The 24,888-nt window shown below is 40.8% G+C and overlaps 1 protein-coding gene across 1 annotated transcript; it reads right to left on the reverse strand.

The window, feature by feature from the left end:
* Positions 1-350: 350 nt before the first annotated feature.
* Positions 351-1,295, reverse strand: LOC100477935 (olfactory receptor 5B12). Its single transcript, XM_002928225.4, has one exon. The coding sequence runs from the start codon at positions 1,293-1,295 to the stop codon at positions 351-353; it is 945 nt and encodes a 314-aa protein (XP_002928271.2).
* Between the last annotated feature and the right edge of the window lie 23,593 nt (positions 1,296-24,888).

Genomic DNA, 24,888 nt, shown 5'->3' on the forward strand with positions numbered 1-24,888 from the left:
TAACTAATTTCTCCTTCTATGGTGTGTGTGAGGGTTTCATGAATTTCTCATGAATTATCTATGTGTGTGCCCATGCTTATACATACCTGTGGGTATGCATGTTCATGTGGGAGTGTGGATGAACATGTTTATTAAGAAGAATTTTTAAGATAAGAACATATTTATGGGTGGTTCTTTTTAACCTATTATTCTTAGGTATCATATTTTTAAAGATATGTAAACTTTGTAAACTTAATCAAAATCTGGGAAAATTACTATAAGAAATTAGAAATGTGTGAGCTGGACAGGTAAATATTTTCTCTAGATAGATCTGAGGTGGATGAAAGTGGCTTATTGTAGATTCTTTGCAATTAAAATATGAATCCTATAGAAGACTTTGCCTTCTCCACAGCCTTTTTAAAGGCACTCTTGACCTCTTTGTTCCTCATGCTGTAGACCACTGGGTTCAGCATGGGGATAACCATAGTGTAGAACACAGATGCCATTTTGTCCGTGTCCATGGAATGGCTGGAGCTGGGCTGTAAGTACGTGAAGGTACCCGTCCCATAGAAGATGAACACTGCAGTGAGGTGGGAGGCACAGGTGGAAAAGGCTTTCTGGCGTCCTTCAGATGAGCGCATCCTCAGAATAGTGATAAATATAAGCAGGTAGGAGATCAAGATGACCAAGACAGAAAAGAGGACATTGAAGCCCACCACCAAAAAAATAACCATCTCACTGATGTAGTTGTCTGAACATGAGAGAGCCAGGAGAGGAGGGGCATCGCAGAAGAAGTGATCAACCACATTGGCTCTACAGAAGGAGAGCCTGAAAATATTCCCAGTGTGGATGGAGGCATTCAGGAAACCACAGACGTAGCAGCCCATGACCAGATGAGCACACACACCTGTCGTCATGGTGCTGGTGTAATGGAGGGGTTTGCACACTGCTGCATAGCGGTCATAGGCCATTGAGGCCAAGAGGAAACTTTCTGCAGTGATAAAGGCTACAAGGAAAAAGAACTGGGTGACACAAGCATTGTAGGAGATGACCTTGTCTCCTATAAATAATCCAGCCATGACCTTGGGAGTGACAGCTGTGGAGTAACCAACGTCCACCAGAGACAGGTTGCTGAGGAAAAAGTACATGGGAGTGTGGAGACGGGAGTCCAAGAGAATCAGCGCCATCATGCCCAGGTTCCCAATCAGAGTGATGGGGTAGATGAGGGAGAAGATTAAGAAGAGAGGAATCTGCAGTTTTGGGTCACTGGTTAACCCCACAAGAATGAACTCAGTCACCTCTGTACTGTTCTCCATGGGGTCAGTTGGGAATTATGTGGCTTCCCTGTAGAAGTGAGAAAATTGAATTAGAATTACAAATGGCATGGACTCCGCTGAAATCAGTCAGCATGTCCACTCTGTGCCTTATTTCAGTATTGCAAGGACTTGTTTCCAGGATGCTGTAGAACTAAAGCATGGTTGTGACAACAAAATGCAATCTTAAATTATTATAGAATATGCCCGAAAAAGGATTTAGAGATAATGCATCCCAATCTCTTAACTTCATAGAAGACCGAATTAAGGCAAAAAGAAGAAAAGAAAGGACTTATGTGACATCACCAGAGTTGTGGCTAACTGGAACAGTGCAGACTCCCAGGTCAGAACTTACAAAATAACCGCAAATTGCTCTTTGTATTGAACTAGAACAGCTTAGTAAAATTAATGTGAAAATGAGTTAATTTTGCTTCAACTGACCTTTTTTTTTTTTTATCTTGTCCATTGTGTCAAGAACAGTGTTATATGTTAGGAAAAGATAGTTAAACAAGGCATGTCCTTAGCCTAAAATGATAACTTTGAGCAAACACATGAAGGAAGTAGGGAACGAGCCTATATTTGGGGAAAGAGCATTTCAGGCACAGGCAACAACAAATACATGGTACTAGGGTTTGAACATGCTGAGATTGTTCTAGGGACAGCAACAAAACCAATAAGGCTAGAGTAGGAAGGAAAGTTTAGGTGAGAGAGGTAGAGAGGGGGAGACATACACTACATTAAATTACGAAGCTTCTATTTTGAGTGAGATTGGAAAACATTATAGGATTTAGACCAAAAAGCGTCATAAAAATCTGACCTTTTTAAAAAAGGTCACCTCGTAGTCTGTTGATAATTGAATTTAACAGAATAAGGATGGAAGGTGCTGGAAAAATAAGGAAGCCACTGTAATATTCTAGGTAAAGGGTGGTGATTGCCTGAACCAAGATGGTAGTGAGAGAGATAATGAGAAATCCATCCACTTTGGGATGTTTTTCCAAAGTAGAGCTCACTGAATTTTCTGATATATTGAAAAGGGGACGTGAGAGAAAGAGAGGGGTCCACACTGACTCCAAGTTTTGTATAGTGATACAAAAAAATAGTGTACAAGAAGCAGGTCTTTGGGGAAAGGGGGAAGAAATCATTTAATTGAGTCTGAGACACCTTTTGGCCATCCAAGTAGAGTGTTGCATAAATAATTGGGTATGCAATCCAGAGTTTAGAGGAGAGGTCTGGCTGCCTTAGATTATATTAATTCGAACTATGCTGTCAATTTTTAAAGGTTCAACATATGTATATTAAATGCACACCATCAAAGAAAAGAGTACAGACAGACAGACAAAAATCAGAGTATTCTAATGTTTACAAGGTTGAAAGGATGATGAAAGTCAGTGGTAAGGGGGATGTGGGAGAGAAAACTACTGCCTCATGACACTGGATTCAGTCAGACCAATCAGGCAAAGAGACTTTCGGAGGAGAAGTTATGTATCAGGTCATATTGATGAATGCCAGAAGGCACAGTGGAATGATTTCAGGAGCTGGGCAGGAGTGGGAGCCAAGGTCAGTGAAGAGGATATGCAGAGATGTACGGACATTATTTTGTAGGAGTTGAGGGCTTAGATGACAATCCTCAGCTTTGTGATGAGTGACATAGCGCTCAATATAACAATGGGCTTAGTCCTACCGGTCTCAAGGTAGGGAATCTGTTGGGAAGGCAATTTAGACAGTTGAGAGTCATGACAGGCAGAGTTCACTGTTGTTACTAGTGGTAGGAGGCCCTTATACAGAGCAAGGTGATGAGGATACCCTCTTGGTTCCTTAAAAAACCGCTCACTTGAATTGATAACATAGATACAGATTTCGCAAATTCTGGAAAAACAGCAACAGTGTGCTAGGAATGACTTTGAAACTTTTTACCAACTTTCTTTTCCACATCTGCTGTCTTAGGTTTTAATCCAACATCTTTCTACAGGAAAAAGAAAGTTAAAACTCCTTTTAATCTGTTGGAAAGAAATTAAGAGGGGCGCCTGGGTGGCACAGCGGTTAAGCGTCTGCCTTTGGCTCAGGGCGTGATCCCGGCGTTATGGGATCGAGCCCCACGTCAGGCTCCTCTGCTGTGAGCCTGCTTCTTCCTCTCCCACTCCCCCTGCTTGTGTTCCCTCTCTCGCTGGCTGTCTCTATCTCTGTCAAATAAATAAATAAAATCTTTAAAAAAAAAAAAAGAAATTAAGAACTACACAGGTTCTTCGAGGCATTTGTTGACCTGTTATCCTTCTTTGCTCCACAGATGGAAACTTCTGATCGAATGGACCACCATATAATTGGTCCTCAGTACAAACTAAAAAATGCAATCTTCCTGACAAAATGTCCTCTGCCCCGATACAAAATGTCATGTATTCTTCAAAGAATAACACAAGTTCCAAAGCTTCATTGAAGTCTTCCCAGCTCCTCCCTCTTCAGACACAACTATGTCATTCTAATTAGTTGAATTCATCACTTTGTTACTCTAAAAAATTTTTATCATAATTTATCATTTTGTATAAGTGGAAGTCATGATTAATAATGACTCAAGCTGTTCTAGATATGATTTATTGAGCATTTGTTCTGTTCCCATCGCCACGTTAGAGGCTGTGCTACTGTACCTCACTCAATCCTCACACGTCATGTGAGATATTATCCCCACTTCACAGGAATGGAAGCTGAAGATTTCTGACATTTAGTTACTTGCTTGTGGCTGAAGAAAGTAGCAGAGCTGGGAGTTGAAGCCAAGTCATTCTGAATTGAAGTTTTAGCTCCTTATTATGATGAAATAGTCTTTTAATTTTTTACCATTTAAATTAAACTGGACACAAAGTAACTCATTTGGATGCCTGGCTGATGATTGATTGATAATTAAATCTATCATCAGAAGTCAATGGGGAGAATTAAAAAGCACAAACTTGGGAATCAGATATACTTACCAGTTTGTGTGAACTTTGTGCAAACAACCTACTTTTCTGGATCTTGGCTGAATAACAAGAAATGGATCTACAAATGTTTGCAACCCACTTCAACCCCTCAAAAACTCCTCATATAATTAAAAAGGAACATGACTCCTTAGTAATGCCAACCAATAAGCCACATAAAGTGCTGGATGCTGTTCACTCCTTCATTCCCTATATGAGCACAACAAAGTCTGTATGGTGCCCTGGGGTATGTGCCTAATTTCCAGGCTTACAGTGATGAACAAGAAGCATTCCCTGACCTCAGGATACCTAGTGCTCTGAGACACATATATAAGCTGATGAATTCCATGCATGGTTCTCATTCTCCATCCCAACAGAGAGCACCGTTTTCCCATTTGCTCAGAACTGTGTGATGGTGGCTGATCTCATTTACACTATAGTCATTAGGCAGTCCATGGAAGAGTTAATAAATGGAGTGCCCAACCCAAATACGTCTTTAGTGGCAGAATTAGAATTTGAGATTAGATTTACTCATTTCTATAATACGTCTTTTTTTTAATAATAATATTTTTATTATATTATGTTAGTCACCGTACAGTACATCCCTGGGTTTTGATGTAAAGTTCCATGATTCATTAGTTGTGAATAACACCCAGTGCACCATGCAATATATGCCCTCCTAAATACCCATCACCAGCTTATCCCATTGCCCCACCTCTCTCCCCTCTGAAGCCCTCAGTTTGTTTCTCATAGACCATAGTCTCTCATGTTTCATTCCCCCTTCTGATTACCCCCCTTTTCTTTATCCCTTTCTTCTCCTACTGATCGTCCTAGTTCTTATGTTCCATAGATGAGAGAAACCATATGATAATTGTCTTTCTCTGCTTGACTTATTTCACTAGCGTTATCTCCTCCAGTGCCGTCCATGTTGCAGCAAATGTTGAAAATTCGTTCTTTCTTATAGCTGAGTAATATTCCATTGTATATATGGACCACAGCTTCTTAATCCAGTCATCTGTTGAAGGGCATCTCGGCTCCTTCCACGATTTAGCTATTGTGGACAATGCTGCTATGAACATTGGGGTGCATATGGCCCTTCTCTTCACTACGTCTGTATCTTTGGGGTAAATACCCAGTAGTGCAATGGCTGGATCATAGGGTAGCTCAATTTTTAACTTTTTAAGGGACGTCCACACTGTTTTCCAGAGTGGTTGTACCAACTTGCATTCCCACCAACAATGTAGGAGGGATCCCCTTTCTCCACATCCTCTCCAACAATTGTTGTTTCTTGCCTTGTCAATTTTTGCCATTCTAACTGGCGTAAGGTGGTATCTCAATACATCTTGTGTGACTTTACACGTCTCCATTTTGGTGGATTTTATAGCTGATTACTAACCTCGTTTTTTCCCCTCATTACTATTCTCCACTCATTCTCTCTCTTCTTAGATATTATATGACCTGCCAAAATACAATAACATTTTATATTTGATCCTCTTAACAACTCTGAAATTAGTCCAAATAACCAATATTATCATCTTCTCTCAAAGAGAAAACAGACTGAAATACTTTAAATAACGTGATCAATATCATGTTCTAATAGGACCTCTACAATGTTGAGACATAGAATCCCTGATTGTGTGAAACAGATACAAGAAATATTCAAAGTGTTCAAGCCCAAGCTCTCAATAAATCAAAGGAGAAATCACTTCCTTGATGCACTTTCCTAATCACCTGTATCCGGGCAAATTTATGCAGACAGTAGATGTGACCTAGGAGATTTATAGGTTTACCTTATTCCCTGCATAATAAAACGTGCAAGTCCAGCGTCTCAGATCAGAAACTCCGGCTGTGAAAGAAAGTGAACACCTTATTGCAATGTTCTTCTTTAGTGTTTGGCCAAAATGTTTAAAGTTGTCTAGAGGCAGGAAGAAACCGAAGAAAACAAGACTGGTATTGGCCTTGGAATCAGCTAACAAGAATTCTAGTTCTGGATCCACCGCTCTTGCTTCTTAGATGCACCACTTAACCTCTTTGAGCTTTGATATCTTCATGTATAAGATGAGAATAATAAGAAGTTAGCCCCGATGCCATCCTCCCTGAAAACTTCTGCTGTGATAAGAAAATGAGAACATCTCTAAAATGCCTTCTAGTTGTAAGGGGTGATTGTCACCATCACAGCCAACGTCACCATTAGTTGGGACTGTTTCCCCCGGACTGTGTTGCCTGCTCTTAGGAAGATCAGTCTGGGGGAAGGTCAGTGTTGCTACTAGACAACTATTAACAAATCACATGAATAAACGAATGGCCAGAGGGAGTCTGGTTCTTGGGCTGCTCCCTCTAAAATGAAGCCAAATGGAGTCATGTGGGAACTTGAAAGATTAAGTAATGAGACCCAGAAAGGAGTTACATAATCATGGAACTCTCAGGGAACAAATATCCAATGAGGGCTACAAAACTCTGTATCTTGTCTAACTAGGGAAGAGGTGATTAAAGTGTCTGTGGGCATCCAGCCCTGCTTGTTGAGGGAGGTCACCTATATAGTCACATTATTTACAGTCATTCTCTTCGATAATGTGGAAATCAGGCCATACCATGAACTCCAGGGCTGCAGTTTGTGTAAGTATTGAAGGATGGAGATAATGGGCTCTGTCATTAAACAAGAAACCCCAGGAATTTACTCACCTTAAATGTTTGTACCACTGAGAAGAAATATCAATTTATTCAACTGTTTATTGATCCCAGATGCATTTCAGCCATAATAATGAGCCACGGGAATACAGACCCATGCAAAATAAGCATCATCCTTGCAACCATGGTGCTTGAGTCTAATGGAGAAGACAGACACTAAGGGAATGAACAGGTAGTTATGTAAGAAATACATAACTACATGTAGAATGAAATGCCACATATATGCAGTTGTGTGTAGAATAAGCATGTAATTATAAATAGTACTTACTTCATGGGAAGAAGCATGATGAAAATCAAGAGAGTTTTGATATTAATGCACTATTTTGGTACATACATATATATACACACAGAGAGACTATATACATACATATATAGAAACTATATATACACATAGAGACTATATGTACTTAATAATTTATAGATATAAGGCTTTGTATATATACAAGTGTATACATATATACACAGAAAGATAATATACATACACTTATAAATTAATATGTATGTTGTTTATATAATTACCTTATGTGCAGCTATAAAGTTCATGAAATGTATACGTTACATGAACACTTTATGTATCTCTGACTTAAACTTTTAATAGATTTTATTTTTTAGAGCAGTTTTAGGTTCACAGCAATATTGAGAAGAAGTATATTTTCATTGCCTTAAAATTCCTCTGTGCTCCATCTACTCACCACCACCACCCCCGCCCCGCCACCCAACTCCTAGAAAGCATAGTAGTCTCCATAGTTTTATCTTTTCCAGAAGATCACACAGCTGGAATGACAGTATGTAGCTTTTTCCAATTGGCTTCCTTCACTTCGTGATACGCATTCCTCAATGTATTTTCATGGCTTGCTAGGTTTAAGGCTGGAAACCAGGAGGAAGTTCCACATTCGTGGAACCCCCAAGCGACAAAACCCCAAGGAGAGCAACAAAAACTTACCTTACACAACCAGCAATTAAATACCTTAAATTTACAAAATGCAACATGTCAAACTTATTAAATAAAAAATATTTCAAAAATAAAATGTCTATGGGGATCCAGCTCGCCCATTGAGGGAGATTATGAGTATATTTACATTACTTGTACTAAATCAGTTTGATAATGCAAAAATCAAGTGAAGTCATTACCTCTAGGGCACCAACTGAACATAAATATGGAGGCATAAGGACACAGGCTCTGCCATTGAACAAGCCAAATGGATCCAAGAAATTATCGCATCATCCAATTCACCTTAAATATTTGCAGCATTGATAAGAATTATCTATTCATTCAACTGTGTATTAATCCCAAATGAGAATCAGCCACCGTCGTGGCCCCTGGGTATACATATCCGTGCAAAACAAACATGGTTCTTGGTCTCATATTCTTCAGTCAAATAGAGAAGACAAACATGAAACAAACCCAAGTAAGCATATAATTAGAAATAGAACAAGATGCCGATATGGGAGAGAACAGTAAAAATCTAGATAGAATTGATTAGTCAGAATGTTTTCTCAGGAGAACCCACATTTTGGCCAATGCCTAAAGGATGACAAGAGGCAGCTTGGGAAAGATTGCCCTGAGCGAAGTGAGGAGTTGTGGCAAAGGGCTCCGTTGTCAAAGAAGTTAGCAGAATATTAAAATGCTAGGTGACTGCAGTGTGGTTAGTCAGACCTCTTCCCTGGCAGTTTGTTTTCCATGTCCTTTTAGGGACAAAATCTGTAAGCAAACCAAAACAAAACAAAAATTCTCACCCCAAACACCAAAACTATCAGCAGGGATAACTGGTATGGACCATAGAACTAGAAAGGACAGGTTTTAAGATGAACACATCTATAAAGAAAAAAAAATTCTTTTTTATACAACACCATTCTTTGGAATAAGTCAGACTTCTTTTATGTCAAAAGGAAATAAACTTGTCTTATTTAAATCATCGCTATATTGGTTTCTGTTACCAAAACCCAATAATAGCCAGCAAATTGGATAACTGAGTTATGAAAACAACGTTGGAAGTGGAGCCAGATAATCTCGTTTGAAGGCAGCTCCACTGCTCACTATCTGAATAATTAAAAAACTTACCACCTCAAATTGCCTTGTTTTATTTATTTTTTAACGAGACGATGATAGCATTTATTTTTCCAACTGAGTTAAAATGCCAGCAATTATACGCATTGTGAAAAAATGTTTACATTTAACTCTAGTTGGCACACAGCGTTACATTAGTTTCAGGAGTACAACAGAGTGACTCAGCTTCTCTACACAAGTGTAGCTAATTGCCTCATTTTAAAACATTAGTAACAGAGAGGGAGAGGAACCATGAGAGCCCATCAATGAAACAAAAGTTTCCGTATTATTCCTTTACTCGCCAACTATGTATTGGTCACTAAGACATTCCGGATGTTCTGATGGTATCTGAAAGGTAAACAGAACAAAATGAGTCCTCACAGCATGCTCAAGTTAATGAGACAGATTCAGGAAAGTGGGCATATTCCATATGGCTGAAAGCTGGCATGGAATGTTCTGAGTGTAACTCTGAAATGCCTTGCTCTCAGGGGACAGTTTGTAGGAATTTCATGGGTTACACATTTTTTTAAAGATTTTATTTATTTGACAGAGAAACACACAGCAAGAGAGGGAACACAAGCAGGGGGAGTGGGGGAGGGAGAAGCAGGCTTCCCACTGAGCAGGGAGCCTGACAAGGGGCTCGGAACCAGGACCCTGGGATCATGACCTGAGCCAAAGGGAGACGCTTAATGACTGAGCCACCCAGGCATCCCTGGGTTACACATTTCTATCTAATAGGGTAATGCTATGGGGAGTTGGGAGTTAATAGATTTGCATAGGAAAAGATATTTCTATGAAGAGTAAGTTAAACAGCTCTTTACTGCAATAGTTCTCGGCATCTTTAATAGGAGAATGAGCATTGGACTCTGTAGGATGGGGGTATTTTAAGTGTTGTTTTAAAAACTTTTAAAACTGTGATAGCACAGAATTTTTTATTTTTTATTTTTTTGTTCAGGACTACGGAATGATACCACTGTTGCATAGAGCTTTAACAGAAAGAAAATCTAGACGGCATCTGGCAGGACTGCAGAAATCTCAGAGGAGGGAGAAAGTCTCCCAACCCCCGCTCCTCATAAATGGTGCAGCCAGGCTCAGTCCTGACAGACTGGGCTGCGGTTCTTAACCTTCTTTTTCAGGAGCCTCCAATCTGATGAACGCGTAAATGCACAGAGGATCAAAGGCCTCCATTCAGAGGCCTGAACTTTGCAAGAACATACCGGAGAGATGCTATGTCTCTTTAGGAATGGCAAAATCTCGTTCTCTAAGAGAATTTCGAGCTGTCCTATCAGCCTGGATGGGGAAAAAATCCACAAAGACAAATGAATTCCAACACAAGAAAAAAAAAATCTCAGGTGTCGAGTAGTATAGAAGCATGGTGGAATTGCACAAAAGCAGTACTTGCACAAAACAATAGTCATCCCCTCGATACATGGAGTGCTTGCTAGTATGTGCGTTACCTTAATCAGGAGCTAATTTCTCATAGTAGTTTAGGCTGTAGCTTCCGAGATCAGACTCCCAGTTTCGAATATTATTTTTGCCACTCGCTGGTGATGCAACGCTGGGAAATTACTAGAATCTCTCTTGGCCCTAGAATTCCCATCTATACAGTGGCGATCATAACCGAATCTTTTTCATGAGCGTGGTGGATGTCACGTGACCTAATTCTTGCAGCCTCGTGCCAACTCTAGTAGAACTCAGGAAACATTAGGTATTATTATCGATATTATTATTAGGAGGATACTACTATTAATTATCTTTATTTCACAGAAGAAGGGTGATCTGTAGCAGATTAATCCTGTCAACCACACTCACCTCCCAGATAACTATTGTTCATTAGTGAGGAGGAACTGGAAGGCGGTGTCATATTTTTTAAAGTGTATTTTAAGTGGTGCCTCGTGTTTTTTTTTTTCTTAGAAGAAATATTTAAATAAAACAAAATAATGTACGTGGGCTTCTTCTAAGTTATTTTTATCCTAATCACCACCTACCTATGTGAATCATATCTGTATCTTTGTGAATCACGTATTTATCTATATGAATCCTATCCAGACTTGTGTGGGTTCTCTCCTTGGGTTGGATGTGCCTTAAGGGGGTTTCTACATTTTGGGGACACCTAGAGTTGTTTTTAAGAAGACTTACATAAAGGAAGAATGGGGGGGTAAACAGAAGGGGGAATGAACCACGAGAGACTATGGGCTCTGGGAAACAAACTGAGGGCTTCAGAGGGGAGGGGGGTGGGGGATGGGATAGACCGGTGATGGGTAGTAAGGAGGGCACGTATTGCATGGTGCACTGGGTGTTATACGCAACTAATGAATCACGGAACTTTACATCAAAAACTAGGGATGTACTGTATGGTGACTAACATAACAATAAAAATAAAAAAATATGTATTTATCTCACATCTACTACGTGTAAACTACAGATGCAAACTGAGGAAACATTTATTGAGTTTTTAATCAAGAAGAACAAAATGCAAAGTAAATGGAATGTTTACAAATAAACTAGTACAAACTAAAAAAAAAAAAAAAGACTTACATAAACTTAAGTTACTCTTTTCAGATTTAAGAGACATTCTTGTATCTCTAGGATCTGATGCTGATGTCATTCTGCACAGACCTGCATCCTTGATCTCTCCTCTGTCCAGCAACATGGCAGAAGCAAGAGAGGGAGACACCAAGGCAGGGAGGGAGAGAGGGGGGCGGGGAGCTACTAACACTCAACTTCCTGGACCACTTTCAGTTGAAAGTGATGAACTGTATGGTGACTGACAGAGCATCATAAACAATTTTTTTAAAAAGTGAGTTCCTTCCTCCCTACCTTCCTTCTTTCTTTCCTTCCTTCTCTCTTCCTTCCTTCCTTCCTTCCTTCCTTCCTTCCTTCCTTCTTTCCTCCCTCCCTTTCTTTCTTTCTTTCTTTCTTTCTTTCTTTCTTTCTTTCTTCCTTCCTTCCTTCCTTCCTTCCTTCCTTGTGGTAAGAGCACTAACGTGAGATTTACCCTCTTAACTTCTTCCGTGCACACTACCGTACTGTTACCTATAGGCACTGTGTTGTACCGCACATCTCTAGACTTCTTCATCTTGTGTAACTGAAACTTTATACTCATTAAGCAGCAACTCTCCATTTCCCGCTTCCACTCAGCCCCTGGCAACCTCCATTCTCCTCAGGGTCTATGAGTTTTACTATTTTTGCTACTCTATGTTAGTGGAATCGTGCAGTATTTGTCCTGGGACTGGCTTATTTCACTTAGCATAATGTCCTCCAAGTGCATTCATGCTGTCACATACGACAGAAATCTCACTCTTCTTTAAGACTCAGTAATATCCCATTGTATGTGGAAAGCACATTTCCTTTATCCATTCATCTGTTGATGGACATTTGTGTTGTTTCTATATCTTGACTATTTGTGAACAAGGCAGCAATGAACATGGGAGTACAGATGTCTTTTTGAGGTCCTAGTTTCACATCCTCTGGATATATACCCAGAAATGGGCTTGTTAGATCAGATGGTAGTTCTAAGTTTAAGTTCTTGGAAGAAACTCCACACAGTTTTCCAGAGTGGCTGCATTGTTTTAGATTCCCAACAGTTCGGTAGGGTTCCAATTTCTCCACATCCCTACCAATACTTGTTATCTTTCGTGGTTTTGTGTTTTTTGTTGTGGTTTTGGTTTTTTGGTCACCCTAACGTGTGAGGCGAGAGCTCATTGTGGTTTTGATCTGCATTTCTCTGCTGATTAGTGATGTTGTATAAAGCTGGAGGCCATTTGTATGTTTTCTTTGGAGAAATGTCTATTCAAGTAGTTTGCCCATTTTTAAATCTGGTTACTTTGTTCTTTTGCTATTGTGTTGCAGGAGATTTTTATATATTTTGATATTAACCTCTTTTTAGAGAGATGTTTTGCAAATATTTTCTCCCATTCCATTGGATGCCTTTTAGTTTTCTTCATTGTTTCCTTTGTTGTGCAACTTTTTAGTTTGATGTAGTCTCATGTGTCTATTTTTTGTTTTGTTGCCTATGCTTTTGGTGACAAATCCAAGAAATTGTTTGCAAGACTAATATCAAGAACTTTCCTCTTTTTGTTTTCTTTGAGGAGTTTAGAAACAGAAAATAGAATAGTGTTTGCCAGTGACTGGAAGAAAGGGAAATGGCAAGTTACTTTTCAATAGCAAACAAAGCTGCTTTTCCATAAGTATAAAGTTTCTTTTATGCAACATGAGTAAGTTCTAGAGATCAGCTATGCAACATAGTACCTATGGTTAGCTCTATGGTATTGTGCCCTTTAAAATCTAAAACGAGGGGGGCCCTGGGTGGTTCAGCTGGTTAAGCATCTGACTCTTGATTCCAGCTAAGGTCATTATCTCAGGGTCATGAGGTCAAGCCCCGTGTTGGGCTCAGTGCAGAGTCCTCTTGAGATTCTTTCTCCCTTCCCCTCTGCCCATCCCCTGACTAAAAAATAAAATCTAAGAGGAAAGATCTCATGTCAAGTATTCTTAAAATGAAACAAAACAAGAAAACCCACAAAAGAACACAAGGACATTTTGGGAAGTGATGAATATATTTAGTACTTTAGTTGTGGTGATGTTATCATGGGTGTATGCAATGTCCAAACTCATCAAGACGTATACATTAAATGTGTACAACATTCGTAGCTCAGTTACACCTCAGTGAAGCTTTAAAAAAAGATCAGGGAAGAAATCTCACATTTGTCAAGTATTGCCTCCCACTAGGCATCCTTCTTGGCGCTTTATTTAGTTTTCATAAAATCTTTATAAAATGTATGCTATAATTCTTATTATTTGAATGCGTAAAATAAAATTTAAAGGAACCCAATGACTTCCTAAACTCACTGTCTGACCTCAAAACTTGTGTTCTTTGAGAAACGTATTCTTCATTTCCTGGTCATTGCCACATGCAGGTGTATGTTTCTTGGCATCGGGGAGCAGTTCAATCCATCTCTCCAACTCTAGCATCTAGCCTGGACGAAGGAGATGGTCAGGAAGTGCTGGGATGAGTATGTGCAGTCACATGCCAGTCCAGACAACTGGATGGTATCAGTTCTCAGTTGAAATTCTATGGAGCATTCCCTTTGCCCATTGCCCTGATCTATACATGTCTTCCAAGTTATGCATTTGTGGATGCTTCTGTTGACATATTTTTATAGTAGAAATAAACCCTTAATTTAGAAAATGCCTGAGAGGTCAAGAAATTCCACCAGAATTTTCTGTGGGCTTTTTCTTCTTCTGGACATCGTGGATAAACTTCATGGGAGTATCATGGCTGTCAGCCTGAGTGGATCTTGTCTTAAGACATTTCTTTTGGGTCTACTCTCTGATTTATGTTGGGCTGACTTAATTCCATTGTAGGAGGGGAAGTTGCTGCTTCTCCCTTTTCTGTCATTTGAGCGACACTCTGCAATTAATTCCATCTCTTTTTCTGAGAGAGAAGTACTTTTTACTTGAAGAATTATACTGTGTGGGTGCTCATGTATTGAGCGTCAAACATGGTTGTATAAAAGTATGCACTGTATGACTTGTGATGGTAAATATCACCACCGATTGCTTGTCTTTTATACGCTGGGCAGTGTGATGACAATTGAGAGATGAAGCTAACCTAGGAGACTGTGGGTTTGAAGCAGTGTTCAACAAAGGACTCCTCTTTTATTTGGGGGGGATGTAGGCTCATAAATTTGAGTTAATCATTCTTCTCAGTTCATCACAATCTGTCTTAATCGGTATTTTCAAGCCCCTCTATCCTATTATTTCATCACTTTCCTCCTAAATTTTAACCAACCCCCCCATTATCTTTTCTGCAAAGGCTCTAACTCTAATATATTTAGATATATACCTTTTTTTGAAAATGTTTTGGTGTTATTGCATCTGTATATGCTTTAAATATACGATATGCTATGGATCTCACTTTTTCATAGTTTTAAAAATTGAGATAATTTGACATACAACGATGTGTAAGTTAAAGGTGTACAAAGTGCTGATTTGATATGTTTTTTTATTGCAATATGATTACAACTGTAGTGTTAGCCATTACCTCTATCAAATCACATAATTATCATTTTCTTTTTGTGATGAAAAAATTTAGATTTAGTTTTTTGGCAACTTTGATGTTTATAATACAGTACCAGAAGAAGAAGGAGAAGGAGGAGAACAAGAAGGAGGAGAAGGCTTTGCAGTTGATTGGGATTGGATTAGAGTACTTCTCACCACCTGTTTGGTCACCTATGTGATATTTCAGGCTCCCTTACAATCAGATTGATAATGTTCTAATTGATGCTTACTTTTGGATTGTGGCAGAGACATCCAGAAACAAGTGCATCCTTGTGATATAATTTTTCTTTCCAGGCACAGAGAAATTCCGTTGCAAATATGCTAGGATGTATGGGTTGGTCCCAGCTAATGGCATATACATCCCATGCATTTTTACCCACACTCTGCCTTCTTAACCCACAGAAACCTTTGGAGTCACCAAGTGTAAAAAGGCTGGGTCTCTCTTTACTACTTAGAAATGAACCACTTGGAAAACCACACAGCCTCCGTGTAATTGTAAGAAGGCCAAGAAATAAAATTTCATTTGAAGTTGTGCCACATACATAAAAGGAAAAAAAGATTAGTGTTTGAGGAGAATGAAGTTCGAGTACCAGCTACTCGCCAGCTTTTAGTCCCAGTCAGGTGATGCGACTTCGGAAGTCAAGGAGCACAATAGACGCGAGGGCATTTATTGCCAAACGGAAAGACAGAAAAAAAAATCTCCACCTGACTTATGGGAGTAACATTGTCAGAAGTCTCTGTGACTGGTTGAAACGCCCCCAGCCTGTGTTTCTTTTTCTGCTCTCATGTCCACATCGTTTGCTGCCAAGAATGTTGGTAACCTCTTTTTCTTTATTTTTGAGAACAGACGGGTAGACTAGAGAAGGAATAACAGCTCACACACCCATGACTTTCCTTAGCAAGTTGGTCCCTACAGGCAAGATTTTAATTAAAATAGTCGGTCCATGAGGCATGGAGCTGTGGATATTCTCACAGGAGAACCTGTTCCCTAAGGGCTCCACGACAGTGTCGTCCCCTCCAAGACATCAGTTGCTAGACCCGTAAGTCTCAATCTGGCTTTATTCAAGCTCGCTAGAGTTGGGAACCACCTGGCGCCCAGAGCAACCTTATTTATTTTATTTCATTTTAAGAAGGTCTCTGGGTCTCGCTGCTAGAGCCCTTTTCCATCACGGCGATACTATGAGATGTTAGAACGACCTGGGATAGGACTCTCTGATAACAAGGGTCAGTTTTTATACAGGTGGAGTGATTATAAACATTTCACATCCTCTGTCATGTTTCATCCCCAAACCACTCTGAAAACCATCAAGGGTGGGTATTACTAATTCCATTAAAAGGATATAGAAAGTGAGCCTGAGTGAGGTGAAGGAATTCATTTTTTTCCTATCTGAAGCATGAAATCTGGAATTTAGGATTTTTGTGGCTTCACATGTAGTGCCAAGTAATCCACTCATGGCCAGAAAGGTGTCTTCAAAGAGTTGACATGAGATAATTCAGAAGGTATGAACTTCCAGGTATCAAGCACGTAAGTACTGAGGATGTAACGTACAGCCTGGTGACTGTAGCTAATACCACTCTCCCGCCTAGTTGGAAGTCGCTGAGAGAGTAGATTCCAAGAGTCTTCTTCACAAGAAAAAAATTTTTGTAACTACGTATAGGGACAGATATTTACTAGACTTCTGGTGGTGATCATTGCAATACATACAAATATTGAATCATTTTAGCGTTCGCCTGAAACATATAATGTTATATGTCAATTATACCTAAATAATAATAATAATAATAATAGTTCTGGACTCAGCACAAAGAGGGAGTCATAATCTGTATCTCCTGCTAAATCATTATCCAATCTCACCTCATAAGGATGTTGATGATTTTGATGCTCTGACGGGAGGAGAGAAAATCTGTAGAAAGGGATTGGGACTGCGTCCTCTTAAGGCAGCCTTAGGGAAGGTTGAAGCTTCATTAGCATAATTTAAGGTATAGCAGAAGCCGTGTAGTCGGGTTTTTTTAAAATTAGAAAATGAGTGTTTTATACAATCAAATAGATAATACCTAAAAAGGAATATACATAATGTATATTAATTTATGAAGCATAAAAAAATAACACTCATGAGTCAAGCTGAAGAACTAGAACATTACCAATGATACTATGGACAAGGCAGAGAAAAAAAAGAGCCAGCGGTCATAAAAGCCTCTGGATTTGTGGAAAACTGTATGAAGTTAGATTTGGGGCTCAAAAGAGGCCATTTCTAGGAAGTTTGTATGTGGAATAGTGAATGCGCTCTCTCCCCACCCCCCTAGTGTATGTGCAAAATCCTGGGAACATTCTTTCTGTCCCCAAACTGTAAACACAGATTCTGCTTAAGTGGATATTTGGCATAGTTTTTCTAGGCCACAAAAATGAGTAGCAATTGACGGCTCTGAGGTATGATCAGGAAGCCTGTTTCTAGCGCCTTCTCTTCTTTAGAACCAGGGTGATACGTCTCATCCCTTTACTCATAGGTAGTCTGATGCCTCAGTGGGCCAAAAGAGGGGATATTTCCTCACTTTATCATTGGACTTCCAGAACTTTGATTGATTGGTTGATTTTAGAGAGAAATTGAGAGAGAGAGAGAAAGAGAGCATGCTATGGGGGAAGGGTAGAGGGGTAATCTCAAGCAGACTCCCCACTCAGCAGGGAGCCTGACTCGGGGCTGGGTCCCAGGACCCTGGGATCATGACCTGAGCCAAAGGCAGATGCTTAACCAACTGAGCCACCCAGGTGCCCCAGAACTTTGACTTTTAAAAAATCCTTTCCTAAAACATTATTTCAGATATTATTAATGTTTCATTTTAATTTTAATTTATTTATTTTTATTATGTTCAGTTAGCCCCTGTATAGTTCATCATTAGTTTTTGATGTAGTGTCCAGTGATTCGTTCGCTACGTATAACACTCAGTGCTCATCACAGCACATGCCCTCCTTAATACCCATCACCCAGCTACCCCCTTTCCTCACTCCCCTCCCCTCTGAGAGTAACCAAGCATCCCAACCTGCCCAGGACTACGAAGTCTCTGGCACATGGGACTCTCAGAGCTAAATGCAGAAAGTCCCAGGCAAACTGGGACATACTGGTCATGCCAGGCGGTGGTGATTTTTTGTTTTGTGGGTTTTTGTTTCTAGGTATCTTATTCGCACACTCTCTGTGTGTGTTGGAAATGGAGTCAAACACTGGCCATGAATTAATTTGTTTAATCCTCAAAACGATCCTAGGAAATAGGTATTATTTTGTCTTCATTTCACTGAAGAGGAAACTAAGGCAAAGTTTGCACACCTTGCCAAGAATGTATGGCCTTCACCCCCACCGGGCTCTAGAGCCCGTGCCCTTCACCATCTTGCTCTTCCGCCTTCAGAAGTGACTTCTGCACATACATCAAGGAGAATAAGGCCATGAAATTCATCTTTGAAAATAAATGCTTAGTAATTCATGTGGAAAATAACATGGACAAGCGTAAGCCACTCCCTGCTGGATGAGATAGAGGCAGGGAGAGAGAGAAACCTGGAAAGCCATAATCTTGACATTAATCCAGGAGGCGAGTGAATTTGAATATGAGCTTTTAATATCTTATAAACAGGCCAAGCAAGCCAAGAGCTATTTTTAGCTCTGAGTTATGAGATACAATCACATGGGCAGGTGGCCTACATTTTCAGTTTTATATTTGGTGAGGAGTTTTGCTGTCTAAGTGACAATGACATCCTACCAACCATGTTTGGGAAAGGCAGCCACAGTCCTACAGATTCCGAGCCTGTTGAGCAAGAGAGCTGGTTGGTAGAGTGCAGGCGGGGACAGGAAATCTGGGTCAAGTGTTGACCCAGCCACTCCAGCAACATGACTTAGGTAAAGTTACTCAAGGCTTCTGTACCTGTTTCCTTATCTGAGAAATAGGAGACAGAGCAGAGGTCCAGGTACAGTAGAAGGCACATAGAATCCCCCCCAAATAGACTGGATGAAATCCTGGTTCTACCACTTAGCACCTATGTAGCTGAGCCTTGGTTTTGCCATCTGACAAATGGGAAATTTAATTCACCGCTCACATATTTGTTGTGAATTTTAAGGAGATACTGTATATTGAATTATAGAACACAAATCTAGTGTGATAAAGGTGCTCGATAACATTTTAATTGCCTTTCCTCGAAGGTCCAATCATCCATCCTTTCAGTAAGAATCATCGAACACCTGCTATGTGCCAGGTACTGAGCTAGGTACTGGGGACACAAAGGTGAAGATGACAGAGTGCCTGTCCTCCAGTGGCTTATCATTTAGCAGAACATGCTCTTCCCTGCTGGATGACCTTTAGGAAGTCACCTCACATCTCCGAGGCTTGGTTTTACCAACCGTAAAATTAGGATAATGTACTCAATGCTAACAGAGTAAGTGTGAGGAACAAAGGTGAGCATGCCCAGCAGAGCTCCTAGCACACAGGAAGCCATCAGGGGATACTTGGTGGAGGGAGGTGATGGCCCCCAAGGCTCTTTACATGTCCAGGAAATGTGAAAGTTCTGTGCACTCAACTCATGGCTATTATTTTCTGCTTGTTCAGAAAACAAGTGTGCCTCACACCAGTCAGAAGGGCTAAAATTAACCACTCAGGAAATGGCAGATGTTCCGAGGACATGGAGAAAGGGGAACCATCTTACGCTGTTGGTGGGAATGCAAGCTGGTGCAGCCACTCTGGAAAACAGCATGGAGGTTCCTCAAAGTTGAAAATAGAGCTACCCTATGACCCAGCAATTGCACTACTGGGTATTTACCCCAAAGATATGAATATAGTGATCCGAAGAGACACCTTCACCCCAATGTTTACAGCAGCAATGTCCATAATAGCCAAACTATGGAAAGAGCCCAGATGTCCATCAACAGATGGATGGATAAAGAAGATGTGGTTCATATATACAATGGAGTACTACTCAGCCATCAGAAAGGATGAAATCTTGCCATTTGTAATGACATGGATGGAACTAGAGGGTATTACACTAAGCGAAGTAAGTTGATTAGAGAAAGACAATTATCACATGATCTCACTCATATGTGGAATTTAAGAAACAAAACAGAGGATCATAGGGGAAGAGAGGAAAAAATAAAACGATGGAATCAGAGAGGGAGGTAAACCTTCAGAGACTCTTAACTCTAGGGAACAAACGGAGGGTTGCTGGAGGGGAGGGGGATGAGGGGATGGAGTAACTGGGTGATGGACTTTAGGGAGGGCATGTGATGTGATGAGCACTGGATGTTATATAAGATTGATGAATCACAGACCTGTACCTCTGAAACCAATAATACATTATATGTTAATTAAGTGAATTTTAGAAATAAAATAAAATAAAGTTCACTGAGAAATAAAAAGAAAACAAGTCTGGAGATTGAGGATTTTATCTCTGAAATTGTGAGCAACACAAAACATGATCCCAAAGAAGGTAAAACAATATTATCTGGCCATCAGAAGTTTGCAGAATTAAGAACAGGTGAGGGGACCTCTTAGATCATACTTCCTGGGAAGCAGGCTCTGAGACAGATTCGCGTGCAGGTGGCTCACCAAGGGGTTGCTCTGGGGAACGGCACACCTGTGAGAAAGAGAGGGGGGCAGGACCAGACGTGAGGGCTTCAGCCTATCCTTTGGAAACTCGAGCTGGGAGAGATCTCAGGAACCATCTCGAAGAGACAAGACAGGCGGCCAGGGCTTTGTATCCTTCACTGGCCAGTCTTGATTACAGGTCACCTTGGGAGAGGGGGCTCCCTGAGGACCGTGTGCAGGGTCCACGTGTCACTCAGGTATAAAGCGACCATGATCGGAAGAGAGAACCAGTAACGTGTTCACAAGGACAATGATCCTCTCCACCCCAGGAAGAAGCCGAAGCGGTGTTGGCAAGCGCTGTGGGTACCGGCCAGCGGCCAGGGCGGCTGCGGTGTGCGTGAGGGTGTGCAGCGTGGTCATGGCTCAGGATCCGGCTCAGCCACTTCTTGGACACAAGACCCCTTCCCCTCCCCGGGCCTCCACTTCCTCGTCTGAAACATGTGATAATGGAACAAAAATAGCCCGGAGGTCCCTTTCATCTCTAATATCAATAATTCAGTCAGTTAAACATCGGACTTGGGCTCAGGGCAGGGTGTCTGCTAACAGATTTTCTCTCCCTCTCTCTCTCCCTCTGTTCCTCCCCTGCGCAACCTCTCTGTCTCTCTAAATAATAAATAAATAAATCTTTTTTAAAAAGAAGGAAAATGTGTTCTGGGTATTTCAAAAATGACCAATGTCTGCTACAACAAGAGCTAAAATAACGTTTTAGGGGCGCCTGGGTGGCACAGCGGTTAGGCGTCTGCCTTCGGCTCAGGGAGTGATCCCGGCAATCTGGGATCGAGCCCCACATCAGGCTCCTCCGCTATGAGCCTGCTTCTTCCTCTCCCACTCCCCCGCTTGTGTTCCCTCTCTCGCTGGCTGTCTCTATCTCTGTCAAATAAATAAATAAAATCTTTAAAAATAAAATAAAATAACGTTTCAGGCGGATGTGTCCTTACACATAAAATGTTGAACAATTTGCGTGAAGTAGACACACGCTTGTCTCGACATAGGTGCGCGAGGAAGACCAGCCTCCCCGAGCTGGGACTCCGCCTCTGCTGTTATTCGCACGATAGCTAGACTTTCCACGGTTGAGTTTGAATCTAGTTTACATTGGGAAATCTCAACTTGAAAGAGAATGTTCTCCACAGTTCGGCTCCTGCCTACAGCATTCCAAACTTATTTTCCATTACTTCTCTTCATGAATATTACATTCCAGACAAGCAGAACACTTTGCTGCATACATCTGCATAGCTTCATTCTCATTTCACTGCAAGTGTCTTGTCCAGGACAAATGTCCTCATCTTTAGTGCCCTTCCACCCGCCCCACCCCCCACCCCGACCAGAGGTCTCTTCTTTCCGCAATCTACCATAACAGTTTATCTCCATCTCTTATTGGTTTTCATAATTTGCTACATAGAGTTAGAGTCATTCATATGTAGGTGCTGTCCCCACTTTAGTTTATGCTATAAAGTTCTTAAATATAGGAGTTCTGTTGGATGTATCTTTTTTAACATTTGCATTATGAAATACATCTTATACAGAATAGTAACATAACAGGACACATAATGGAAAAGTACATAAAGTTCTGTGATGAAATATAGGGATGAATATAGGAACTATGTTTCATTTTCCTTTTTTAACATTTTTACGATGATTACATACATATGTGTCTATACATATAGATATATATATATATATACTCAAGTGCATAAAACATCTAGGTGGAGTTTAATAATAGTTATAAAGCAAATGTCCATATAGACACCATCCAAGTCAGGAATAAAGCAGAAGTATTCATTCCATAATTCTGTTTGGATCTGTTTGTGATTCGCTTTATTTTTCCATAGCAATAGAAAAATGGCTGAAAGGATTGGAAAAAAAAAAAAACCACAAAAGTGTGTTTGACTTCATCAGTAGTCAAGAAATACAATTAAAACAACAATGAAAAATATCAACCTCTCTTCAGATTGGCATAATTGAAAAGCCCACTGATACCAAGTGTTGGCAGTGGGACCTCACACAGTGTTGGTGGGAGTACAAATCGGTACAACTACTTTACAGACTAGTACCACGTTATTTACCTGTGCTTCAGCAGTTCACATGCAGATGCATATACCCCAGAGAACTGAATGCCTCTGTGCACCGGGACACGAGACAAAAGGTCCACATCAGCATTGTTCATCATTACCCCAAACTGGAGATAAGTCAAATCAACATGAACAATAGACTGAGTGATTCAATTTTGTGTTTTTCTATTGGGCTGTCTTTTTCCCACTGATTTGTAGGAAGTTTAACATATAATATATATAAATCTGTATATATATTTAATATTTAATATATATATACACACATACATACACACACATGTGTAGCCACTTTTGGCTCTTTAAATATACTACAAAACTAACTCCCCTCTCCCCACCCCATCCCCCACCACACACATACACATACCTTATGAAATAATCACAGACCAACGACAGAAAAATCTCATGTGATAAATAGGAGGTGAAGTTCTTGGACTTGGATCTGAGTAGTTGAGTGGTGGGATCCTACAGAAGTTTTGCAAGGAAAGTGATTTGTCTACAGGGACACGGTTGCTCTCATAGGCCCAGGCCCTTCATCCAGCTGGACGGGAACAAGTCCCAACTGCCTGCAGAAGTAATGGACTGAGGTGTAGGTGGTCCATTGACTTGATGTCTGAGTGGTTTACTTTTCCTACAAGCCTCTGCCAACAGAAGCTCCTGACAGGTGCAATCCCATCTTCATTCCTGGGTGCAGGTGGGTCCCTGTTGGTCAGAAACTCCCCGTTCAGCTCTGCTAATAATTTCACTGTCAGTAGCAATACTATCACCAGCGAGAGGGTAGCAACTTTGAAAGTGTTTTCCTGTCCATTATCTCCTTTGACCCTATAGCATCCTTGAGGAAGGTGATGAGGAGGAAGTTGGCTCAGAGATAAGTGACTTCTGCCAGTCTCACAGTGAGTAAGTGGTAGGGTTTTGACTAGAAGCTAAGTCTCCTCTGTTGGAAGTCTGGGCTCTTTCTACAGCATCCCTTCACAGTTTGGCTCAGTTTTCACTTCTTCCAAGGAGGCTTCCCTGCTCACAGGATTCTATCTCATCTCTGAAGAGTTCTAATTATTATTTTCCATACTGCTCACTTGACCATGACTACAAATGCCTCAAATTGCCATCCATCTGGAAGCACGTGCCTTGTTTTACTGCCGTGTTTGCAAGCTGTTTCTGAAGCAAGACTGGCGTTGACTATGGCCTGGCTCCTTCACAGACCTCACGCCATGCCGTCCTTGCAGCTTGTGCTCAGTGCCCAGTAAACATTGGCTGAGGTTTGCTCTCTCTGTGGGCTGCAGACCCAACTCCCACTCTCAAGGCTGAACACAAATGGGCTCTGATCCGTTCATGTTCCGTAGCATCCAGGAAGAATTCCTGCTGACAAAGTCATTGAATACCGAGTCATTAATCTCAAAGTTGCATTGCATCGGTCACCATATATGCGGGAGGATTTGCTCTGTTGGAGCAGGAATTATATCTTGTAGTCTTATATTTGTATTCTCCACAGTGCCTTTCCACACTGCAGGGACTTACCATGAAAGACTGTCTGTAAATGATTTATACATGAAATAAGTCCTGTGTCGAAACTTCCTAAAATATAAGGCTACTTGTTCTTTCTCAGAGAATTGGGCCGGGGAGGCAAGACTAACGTTCAAATCCCGGCTCCTCTTGTTAATAGTAGGCAGGTAAGGGGCGCCTGGGTGACACAGCGGTTAAGTATCTGCCTTTGGCTCAGGGCGTGATCCTGGCATTGTGGGATTGAGCCCCACATCAGGCTCCTCCGCTATGAACCTGCTTCTTCTTCTCCCACCCGCCCCCCGCTTGTGTTCCCTCTCTCACTGGCTGTCTCTATCTCTGTCGAATAAATAAATAAAATCTTTAAAAAAAAAATAGTAGGCAGGTAAGCTGACGTCTCAAAGCTCTGGTTTCCTTGCTTGCAAAACTGAAGCACAAAAATCTTCCTCGTGGTGAACAATGAAAGTAAAAACGTCAAAATGTCTTGACACATCGAGAGCTTTAGACAATGTAAAGGATGAATAAGATTCTAACAAGACTTGGTTCTCTGTGTTGAAACAAGTTACACTGTGGGAATCAGGGCTGTCGACTGTAAAATGAGAGGGTTGGTCGAGATTATTTTGAAAGGCTCTTTGAAGGCTAAAGAGTTAGGACTCTGTAATGTTAGCTTCAATTGTCAA

This window comes from Ailuropoda melanoleuca, chromosome 16 (genome assembly GCF_002007445.2).
Source record: "Ailuropoda melanoleuca isolate Jingjing chromosome 16, ASM200744v2, whole genome shotgun sequence".
Classification (NCBI taxonomy): domain Eukaryota; kingdom Metazoa; phylum Chordata; class Mammalia; order Carnivora; family Ursidae; genus Ailuropoda; species Ailuropoda melanoleuca.

Bases quoted from the DNA above. Each gene is read 5' to 3' on its own strand.
- LOC100477935 (XM_002928225.4), bottom strand. From the start codon at position 1,295: ATGGAGAACAGTACAGAGGTGACTGAGTTCATTCTTGTGGGGTTAACC.